Source organism: Propithecus coquereli, unplaced genomic scaffold (genome assembly GCF_000956105.1).
Source record: "Propithecus coquereli isolate 6110/MARCELLA unplaced genomic scaffold, Pcoq_1.0 Scaffold24, whole genome shotgun sequence".
NCBI lineage: Eukaryota > Metazoa > Chordata > Mammalia > Primates > Indriidae > Propithecus > Propithecus coquereli.
The window spans coordinates 7,612,207-7,623,715 of NW_012147952.1; the positions used below are offsets into that span (position 1 = coordinate 7,612,207).

Below are 11,509 nucleotides of genomic sequence, written 5' to 3' on the forward strand. Positions count from 1 at the left end.
CAAAACTGATGCTCTTAACCACAGTACTACATACTGCCTCTGGCTGTGCCTATTCAAAAAGGACTCAAGAGAATTAATCTCTTGGAAAAACATTTCAAATATATGTACACAAGTACCTTAGAAAAAAAATCAGTGAGGTCTTAAAACACCAAATACATAAAAAGGAAATATTGGTTGGTGCATTACCAAATTGTTATTCCTATAAATAATAATAATGTGTTCTCTCACTGGAATCTTTCACTGGTCAATCATGATCTATTTATCTATCTTAAAGCCTTACCCTATCAGTTTTCAAGACTGATTTTCAAAGCACTAGCCAGTGTCTAGTGTGTTCTAGTGGAATGAGAGAAACAGTCAGTATCCATCCCACTTTATGGGTAATAGGAACAGTGAACACATATCTACCTATCACCACTTGAGGTGATAATCAAAAAAATACAAGTTAAATTTAAAAATCCATCCTCTCATATCTTTGCATTTATAAATTAGGTTATTAAGTATAGACTGTCTGATTTCCTTAAGTACTAAGTTTGACAGCTGCTATCTCTGACATTTCATTTTGACACTTCTTGGATTTTTTTTTTTTTTAATTTTGAAGGTACATCCTCATTCTTTCAAACACATGTTTTTGGCTTGTGATTATCTTTCAAATTTGTTTTTTTAGAGCAATTTTTGTGAAACCATGCACAAGTAAAAAATTTGTGTTATTTTTTAATATGAGTTCTGTCATGGAACCCATGCAGCACACACAGCTCGAAATACCAACAAAGTATATGAGAAGGATGTGGCAAATGACCGCATAGTACGTAAATGGTGCCAGAAGTTCCATTCTGGTGATTTTAATCTTGAAAAGGAGCCATATAGGTGACCTGAGACCAAGGTGAATAATGATGAGCTGAAAGTTGTAGTGGAAGCAAATCCATCTCAACCTACACGTGAATTAGCAGCAAGGTTTGACATTACCATTCCAACAATATTGGACCATTTGAAACAAATGAGCAAAGTAAAGAAGCTGGATAGACGGGTACCACATGAATCAAACAAGCATCAGAAGAGAAATCGTCTCAAAGCTTGCCTTTCTTTGCTGTCACGACATAAAGCCGAACCATTTCTATGCCATATTGTTACGTGTGATGAAAAATGTATTCCTTTTGACAATTGCAGGCGTTTGGCACAATGGTTGGATAAAGATGAAGTGCTGAGGGCCGGGGGTGGTAGCTCACACCTGTATTCCTAGCACTCTGGGAGGCAGAGGCGGAAAGATTGCTTGAGCTCAGGAGTTTGAGACCAGCCTGAGCAACAGCAAGACCCTATCTGTACCAAACACAGAAAAAGGAGGTCTGGTGTCATGGCACGCACCTGTAGTCCCAGCTACTCGGGAGGCGGAGGCAAGAGGATCGCTTGAGCCCAGGAGTTTGAGGTTGCAGTGAGCTACAATGACACCACTGTAATCCACCCAGGGCAACAGAGTGAGACTCTGTTTCCAAAAAAAAAAAGAAAAAATGAAGTGCCAAAACACAGTTCAAAACCGAACATTCATCCAAAAAAGCTAACGGACCACGGTGTCTCTTGGTGGTCCAACACTGGTAATATCCATTATAGCTTCATGATATCTGGTCAATCGAATACAGTAGAAGTCTACTGCAACCAATTGGATGAAATGATGAGGATGCTTGCGATGAAGCAGCCAAGAATGGTCAAAAGAGACAGTCCAATCCTCTTGCAAGACAACACTCAACCACATGTTGCATAAACATCCCTGCTCAAACTACAGCAGCTGGACTTGGAAACTCTATGTCATCCACTATATTCACCAGACCTTGCTCCAACTGACTACCACTTCCTCCAGGCTTTGGACCACTTCTTACAAGGAAAAATATTCAATTCTCAACACACTGAGGAAAACATCATTTGCAGTTTCATCACCACTCACTCTCCAAGGCTTCTTCATTCCTGGCATAAGCAAGCTACCATTATGTTAATGGTAAAACTGTGTTGATAGTTTAGGCACATACTTTGATTAACTGTGCTGCTTCTTGTTTGAGATACCATAAACTAAACTTTTGTTTCGGAATTGGACATTTCACATTCAATGACCTAATAACATTCTGAAGTCTGTAGCTGCAAATCACCAGCAAAAAATTACAAATGAGACTATGAGTTTGACACAAGTAGCACATTCTATCACATACCTAAAACAAACATCTTCTAGACTCCTGGTAAGACCATACAAAATAATACAGGGCTACTTTTCTTCTATTTATGTGCTTTCGACTATAGGAAATAACCAGAGAATAACTTTCTCTTCATATATCGTTCCTGTTCCCCAAATCAAATGCCCTCAGAAGTAGAAATTAAGTGTCTAGAAAAGGATAGCAAATATTTCTGCACAGGGAAAGACCATAAATACTTTAGGCTTTGTAGGCCATATGGTCTGTGTCATAATGACTCAACTCTGCTGTTATAGTGCAAAAGCAACCACAGGACAGTATATGAACAACTCAGCATGCTTGTGTTTCAATAAAATTTTATTTAAAAGAACAAGTGGTGGGCTGGATTTGACCCAGACAGTAAGTAGTATGCTAATCCCTGGATCAAAGCGCTCTTCCAATTCTGTACCTTCCATTCTACTAAACTTGTGAGATAGCAATCAGCACATTATTTCATAGCATTTTCCCTCAAACATTTCTAAGACATTATGCATCTAATTCATATCAAAATGCACACGATGTTTCATGAAGTATGACAAACAAATATTACAATCCCTATCATTTTTAAAGAAAGAATTCCCACAAGGTACTTCACTAACATAAAAACTTAAGAAGTTACACAGTTTTTATAATCTGAACACAATGGCATAATTTTATACTCACGAAAATGAAGTATAAACTCAATATAATGCTTCCTTTTCATTATTTCAATTTATTACTGTTTTTAAAAGAATTCCTTCAAACATCAAAAATGCCAAATTTACTTTAGGTTTTGAGAGCTTAATTTGAATATTACTATACTAAATATTACTATATTAAACTTGAATGGCTAAAGTAGTTTTTAATTACTATTTGAGACCAAATTACTACTGTGGGTATATCAAATGCTTTAACAAATACAGAGATAGCTCTTCTCCACTCTGAAAATACCTGTCAGAAAATGTAGAAAATTTCACTTTTGTTTCACAAAGTATAATAGTGATAAAAGAGAAGGCAAAAGGGGAACATACTGAATTAAAAAGTGATCTGCAAATGCCTAAGGTGGATTAGAGCCAAGGGAAAAGAAAAGTATGAAAACAATTTGGCACATCTTATTTTAGCTATTTTACAGATGGCTAGGTGTATGGGTAGAGTAGAAGTAGGTATAAATAGGTATCGGTTTACAAGCAAATTTACTAAAGAGAGAAATTTATAATTGTAACTATAAAATTTCCACTGCTCTCTTCAAAGACAGAGGTGAAAATTTCCATTTTAACTTCCATTTCCTATTTTCTTATTTCAAAAGATATTAATGACCTCGTAAATGAATGCATACCTTCAGCCCACAAGGTAGTGTTTAATAATAAATGTAACCATAATACTATAATAAGTATTACCCTTAAATGGATGTAGTAAAGTACCTGAAAATAAATTGAAATGTTTCTAAAAGTAAATTACTTTTTAGAAAGGTAATTTAAGTGAGGAAATTAAGTGAGTAAATTACTCACTTAAAATAAAGCTCAAAGGCTCTGCTTTTCTCCACTCAACAGGTTAAAAGAGACCACAAATAAATAAACCCTAAGAGATTCTTTAAACGTAACATATTCCGAAGCTATTCCGAAGAATGAGGTGTTAAGGATAAAAGGTAATAAGCAAAACATATTAGATATGCCCAGAATTTTTGTCTTTTTTTCTATCACTATTTTAAGGGAAATTTTACATAAACTAAGAATGGTTCTCTGTAGATAATATAAAAGGCACATTTAATAATCTCATGCAATTAGTGGAACAAATTTGGGAAATGTCCTTAGTTTAGAATTAAAATAACTGTAAGACATTTTGTAAAATGTCAAACAGCATGTCTGATATATGTTAAGAACTACACTTATTCATGATGTGGGACCCCTTATAACTGTGACTGTGTTAGAACATGTCTTTCAGGAACTTTTCAAATTTGGATGAAGCCAAATATAAGTAAAATCTTCTGTTATAGTAAGTTAAATTACCTGAATTTCACATTTCTCATTAAAAGAAAAAAACCCAAAGTTTTATTTCAAGTTCACCTATAAACGTTTCTTCAATTCCATAAATGAATAAATACTTTAAAAATTACTTACGGTAAATATCCGTCTGCCAGTTCGATCAAAAGTTACACAGTACACTGATGACAAATGTCCAAGAATTCGTTTATGCATTTTCATGTGCTGATACACTGCAGTTGGAACAAGTCGCTCAAGTCTGTATTTCCCATTCAGCTTCCTTGAAAACAGAGTATCCGCTACCAAAAAAAGGGGAGGGGAAAATAAACGTAATCTGGAAATTAATTTTCTTAAATTATCACCCTCTTAAGAATTCACGTATTACAATTTGTCATATGTGGTAAAAATAAAAATGATTTCTAATGTACATGGCTCCTAATTAAAAGTCTTCAAAGTAGTCAGTAAAAACATTATTTCACCTGAAATAAGGTAAATCAGGCACTATCATTCTTACTTTATAAGGAAGCAAATGCAATTAAATGACCTGTCCAAAGTCAGAAAGTAAGGTATGAAGGTAAGATTAAAACCTAGATTTCCTTACTTTCTGGCTAGTGCTCTTCTTAAACCAAAAACATTTTATACATTATTTTCTTTAAAGCCCTCATAGATAGTTTTTCTTACAAAAGCAATTAAAACTAAAATCCAGTGAACTTTCCATCAACCACTAAAACTTGAATACTTTAAAATGACATGCAAAACGATACTTCAAAAAAATCTTTCCAAACAAGACAAAGGAGTAAGTCATTTGCATTATGAAAAAATAAATAAACAAACTGGGGATCTTGCCGAACACTTGTAAAATGATTCCTTTTCTAGACCTCATTAACTCTCTCCTTTCAACTCATTCATTCTAACATCATTCAAGATCTGATCTGTCCCAAAGCTGATATACTGACTCCAGACCAAAATGTCCTCTTCCATCTAAATTACAACTGTACTGATACTTTTACTGATAACTTACAGAGAAGGTGCTCAATAAATATATGTTGACTGATCTGCAGGCACGTTATTAACCTATAGATTAAGGCTTTTTTTTCTAACTGTGACTGCCACCTACATTGGACAATTGGCACTCAAGTTTCTCACTTGAATTTAGTCCCAAAGAAAATAAAATATATATACAAAATACTATCCAGCCCAGGTTTACAGCCTAGCAATTATGCTCTAAAGTTGACAAAACATAAATATCTTGGGTATATTGTAAACATTCTCAGTATTTCTTATTTTAGTCACATTCAATAAATGTTTGGCTCACACTACATTTGCAAACAACAACAACAACAAAAACTTTGGTCCTGCTGAAGAGATACGTAGATACTTTGCAGGTTCTAAAGCAATAATATGTCAAATAATAATTACATTTAATTAGATGTTCTTTTACTACAGCAATTATTTAATATTTTGATAAAGCATTACTCTTGCTGTTAGCGTGTAAGTTCTATGCACAATCTATCCCAACACCTGGGAATGTCTAAGACAAGTTTTGACAGCTGTGAATTAGCATATTTAGACTTAAGCTGGTTACATAAAAATTTAACAGAGACTCAGTAAGTTTCCATCATGGCTTAGTCCCTGACACATTTTCCTTATGTACAGAAATGGCCTGGTAAAAGACATTCTCCAATGCTTTGGCTCCAAACTGATCTGGTACAAGAATCACACAAAACCACAGACATCAACTGTCCTGCCAAATGAGAAATCAAAACATCTTATCCAAATACCAAGGATTACTGACATCTCAGAATCACCTATCTGTTCTTTAAGAAAATATGCTATGCCTCTTGTATACTCCTGGATAGAGCTGGAACGCATTCTACTAAGTGAGGTATCCCAAGAATGGAAAGACAAGCACCACATGTACTCACCATCAAATTGGTATTAATTGATCAACACATAAGTGCACATATAAGAATAACATCTATTAGATGTTGGGCAGGTGGGAGGTGGGAGGAGGGAGGAGGGGACGGGTATATGCATACACAAAGAGTGCAATGCGCACCACCCAAAGGATGTACATATTTGAAACTCGGACTTAGGGGGGGAAAGGGGGACAGGGGCAACATACGTAACCTAAACATCTGTACCCCCATAATATGCTGAAATAAAAAAAAAAGAAAAAAGAAAATATGCTATGATATACGACATAAACACTGACAGTGTTATTTACTAAGATGTACTTTAATTCCCTCTATCTAAAATTTACAAAATTCTCAAAATGTCAAATATAAAAATATTTAACACTGTTCAGATGTGAGAATGATTGTTGGAGATAATTGAAACATGAAAACTATTATTTCTCAGTGATGATCAAGTGCTATATATGTTGAGAATTTTTTTTTAGATGAATTTGTTATAAAGACTATTTAAAAATCAGAGAAGATGAAGTATTTCTAAGCAAAAAAATATCTCCCTTATACAAGGGAAAATATTACTGTTCTCTTAAATAGAAGTCTTACTGAATCTCTGACCCAAACTGGGATTAAATCTTTATTTTCATTTTGGAAGCCAATTGAAAAAAAGAATATCCTTTTCAAAAAGTTACTTTACAGTCAACTTTTCAAGTAAAACTTGCCAGAAACACATTAGGTGAAATACATTTCTAGTTAAAACTATATTCTACACTACCCTTTGTAATGCTTAGCTACCAATCAACTATTTGTATCCTAAAACAGAAAGTACCTAGCAGAGTCCTTGCTCTCAACCAATTTACAAACTGTACAACAGCACTAAAAGATATGACATACAGAGAGAACAGCATGTAGATTACCAGATAATAAGTTAATGGTTCAAACTTTGTAACTACAGGAGTTAGAGAAGAAAATATAAGTATGGTTCAGTAGCTGAAGTACAACTGAGGAGGCTGAATTTGAGGAAGACCTGACCAGATCAAACAGGTAGATAATTTTTACAAAGGTAGAGTGGAGGATCTAGGACTGACATTCAATAAACTCGCATTTTCTTTTTTATATCATTTACATAATGTCTATTTCCCTTACCAGATTTTAAATACCTCAAGTACAGAAATTCTCTTATATTTCTCACAACTCAATGTAGAGGCCTTTTACATAAAAAAGTACATAAATGAAACTTACTTAATAAGATACACAAGATGGTTCATGTAATTTATAGTTTCATGGCAAAAAGGTAAATGGAAATTATTCACTTTCTAAAGAAATTAATAAAAGACTAATTGGATTTTTGAGTAAAAAGGAAATGTCTCGGATTACAGAAACTCCTTAAATTTTATTAAATTAGAAAGTCAATTTTTAAAATGAGCATGGTTTAACAGATATAAGAGGATACAAAGGAATAAGTCCTTTATATGACATTATTATAGTTTTAACCTTAAATCAAGTAACATATATGACTTTGGTTTAAAAGTACATTTATTTTAGCCTACCAAAGCAAATCTTTATCTTTTTCATTTGGCAAATACTTTCTTCTCCTCCAGGGCCAGTTCAAATGTCATCTCTTCTAGGAAGACTGTGGTGAATTTCAAAAGCATCCTAACTGGTTGCCCTCTAATATCACTCTTCTGCTCAAAATTGCAAAGCTCTTCATTTCATTCAGAATTAACACCAACTTCCTTACAGATCAACCTATGAAGGCCCTGCATAAACTTGTTTCCCATAACCTCTCTGACTTCACCTGGTACTTCTCCCCATGACCTGTACCAGCTACTCTCATCTACCCCATTCTTCTAACACACCAGGCATGCTTTTCACTTAGGGTCTTTGCACTGGCTATTCCCTCTATCTAGAATGCTCTCCCTGCATATGGATAATTCCTTGACCCCTGTTCAAGTCTTTTTTCAGATGTATGTTACCTACTCAATGAGGCCTAACCTAATCAGCCCATTGAAAATTGCAGCCCACCTCCTACCATCACCTCTAACTCCTCATCCCCCTTTATGTAACTCGGTACTTGTTCTTTATCCGTCACTTACCACTGGATATTATACATTTATCTGTTTATTATGTTCATTGCTTATTTCTTGTCTCCTCCCACTAATAATATCTAATAAACTTTATATGGGCAGGGTTTTTTGTCTGTTTTGTTCTTTGATTGGCCTAAGGCCTGACAATTGTGGCTGGCACTTAGTAGACAATCAATATATATTTGGTGAATTAAATAAACCACATATTGATAAAACAGTTAGGTTTGGAATAAAACAAAAATGGAGGATATTTTTAATCTGACAAATTAAAAGATCCAAAATATTTCTAAACTGTGCTTCACTGCAACTGCCCTGCTAAAGGGATTTAATGGCGGGCGGAGGGGATGCAGAAGTAAACATATTTACTCAATTTCCTGAAAATAGAACAGTAAATGAAATAAAAATCTCAGAAATCACTGTTATCCATTTGAAATGAGTTAAAGTCTAAAGTAGAAAAGGAACAAAATACTGAAAAGTATCATTTATAGCATATCATTCACAACAGTCTTTGAAACAAAGTCTATGTGCACAAGTCTACAGCATTACTAAACAAAAGGCTCACAATTTCTTAAATGAACTTATGTACATATCTAGTCCTTGGGTTCTAATCTATTACTTCTCTAGACATCAGGATGATAAATCAAATTCCCCCACAGGTAACTTACTCTTCATTCACACCTAGTTATATTTCAAGAATTCATTTATTTCTCAAATCATAATACTAATGCATATTCAATTTAGAAAATAAGAACATAAATGAAAGAAAAATCTATAATTCTAACACAATCACTTTTAAGATTCTGCAAAGGTTTACACTTCATAAACAGCATTTTAACAGGTATGTTGTATTCCTTAATGAAATAAGAGATAAGCTTTAAGTCTGACAGACTTGTGTTCAAGCTTGACACTATGGAGACTTTAAGCAAGTTTTTCCTTCTAAACTTCAATTTCTCTGGTTATATTACTACAGAAACATTTCCACTTTCCACAATATGCTTGGCTTTCACATTATGCTGCTCTTTGATATCCCACAATTTCACAAATTTTAAGTAGTCAATTCTATCAATATTTTTCCTTTCTTTTGTGATTTCTTTTACTGCTTAACTATAAAGTCCTCCTACTTAGCCAATACTACAATAAATATCCACTTATATCTTCTTTTACTTTTTTTGCAATTTAGATTTCTCATTTAACTCTTTAATCCATCTGCAATTTTAATACACCTTGTGAGGTGAGTCTCTAAAGATATTTTTCTCTCCCAAATAACCAAACATTTGTTATAGCCTTTACATTTACTAATCCTTTTCTATTAAATTGTGACTACATTATCTTATATATACTCTGTGGTAGGCCACTGACATGCCTGATAGTCTATTTCTACACCAACACCAAAATTTTAATTTTATAATTAATAATGTTTTAATATTTATCCAGTTATTCCTTTTCATTATGAGTCCATTTAAAAATATCTTATTCTTATTCGTTAAAGAATTTTGAAGATAAATGGAAAGTTAAAATAATTTGTTGGAAATGTAAATTTAATTTCATTTACTGAAAAACAACTGACATTTTTCTATCCAGAACTTAGTGCTTTCTTCCTACTGAGCCCAAGTTTTAAACGCAGATGATTTTTTTAAAAGATAAACATAAGAATTAAAGTTACCTAAGTTTCTCTCACTATACCATTTGAACCAAGTTCCTGAAGAAAACATGGGTAGCTGCTATAAAAAAGGATCTAAAATAACCTTAGTAACTATATGTCTGAGGACATTAGAAAAATGCATGACACAAATCTCTGCAAGTACTAAAGCAGAAATACCATTATCTCCCTCTAAAACACTTTCTTCTCTTTTTGCAAAGTACTTTGTAAAATGGACAAGCACACATGGTAAAACTGCAATAAATTATCCAAGATCAAAATGAACCATGATTAAAAAAGATGATTTGGAAAATATTAAAATCACTATGAATTAACAAAAATGCAGAGGTTAGTTTTTTGTTATTCTGGTTTTGTAACTGTTACGAGCAACATAACATGCTATATCATACCTCTTCCAGTATAAGAAAGCTGTTCCCCCTTCAGAATCAGAACTGGAGGGCCCCAAAACTAGTGCCTACAACTTCTGCCAACTCATGAAAGCAGAGCCCTGCTGGCAGCCTAACAAAATGCAAGAAGCATGCAGCTGCAGATTCCAAAACCTAGAGAATCAATTTTTGTGACGCTAGGAGAATTAAGTAACAAGGCAAAAAGAAAACAGAGCATGTAATTCGGAAGTTATCTCAGTACAATTTGGATCCTTTTCTGATACAGAAAAAGGGGTACTCAGATAAGAAACAACATCAGAGTATGTTACCAGAGGTTGCTTTAATTAATTTTTATTAAATTCACTTTTTTTTGCCCTGTTTTGACTAATTTTATTCTGTGATTCTGGTTAAAGAAAACATCTGGAAGGAAAGCTCCCAGGTTTTCTGTAAATAAAACGCAAAAGAACTTATAATTTATAATTAGTAACTACAGAAACAGTTCCTAAATTAAAATACAAAAGAGTAAATTCTGGATAATCAGTACCCTAGGTTTCATTTTAATCTCTACAATCTGTGTTATAAAAAGGCTTTGGCTTTCTAAATATATGATTAATAACCATTACTGGTTATTAATCGGTACTCACATAAAACAAGAGTTTGGTAATCTATCACACTAAACTTCAGTGAACTACAAAAATATTGATAAAAACTTAAGCAAAAATACACGAAAACAAATTCCAAACTAATTTACCTCTCATATAATGCCATCTCCAATTTTAGATGAGAATTAGAAATCCCAACAACATGATACTATATTCATGACAAGACACTCAGAGAGCTTTATCTATAAAAATGACCTTCCAAGCTCATTATAAGTTCAAATAGTTGTCTGTATATGGTGTTGGTGATTTCAGAATTTAAGATAAATGTATTGTGTGACCAAGTATTTAATAAGGCATAAAATTACATGAAATGTTATTCACTTTAGAGAAGCACAAAAGTGTTCTAAAGAAAAGGAGACATAACTGTTGGGGGTCACAAAAAATAGCTAAAAATAATTTTCTAACAGAGATGTTATGTTAAAGACAGGCATCAAACACCTTGAGCAAATGGCTATGAAGGAAGAAGAAAGCCACCATGGCTTGCAGCTAGAGAGACTATAACTCAATCTACCTCAAGGAACTCAAAAAAAGCAGTAAGAAAAATAAATACTTAACTTAATTAAATTCAAAGACTGACAAAAACAGACCCAGGGATAAAGATGCAAAAAATTTAAATTTATTTAATCATAAAAAAACTAAAAACTAAGTATTTTAAAG

At 33.3% G+C, this 11,509-nt stretch overlaps 1 protein-coding gene across 1 annotated transcript in view; it reads right to left on the minus strand.

Moving 5' to 3' along the window:
• The window catches only part of PHIP (pleckstrin homology domain interacting protein), a 112,729-nt gene extending 108,268 nt beyond the window's left edge, over window positions 1–4,461 (minus strand). The window contains exon 1 of the mRNA XM_012646080.1: window positions 4,307–4,461. Coding sequence (XP_012501534.1) covers window positions 4,307–4,390 — 84 coding nt within the window. The 5' untranslated portion in view covers window positions 4,391–4,461. The remainder of the gene's footprint in view (window positions 1–4,306) is intronic.
• Between the last annotated feature and the right edge of the window lie 7,048 nt (window positions 4,462–11,509).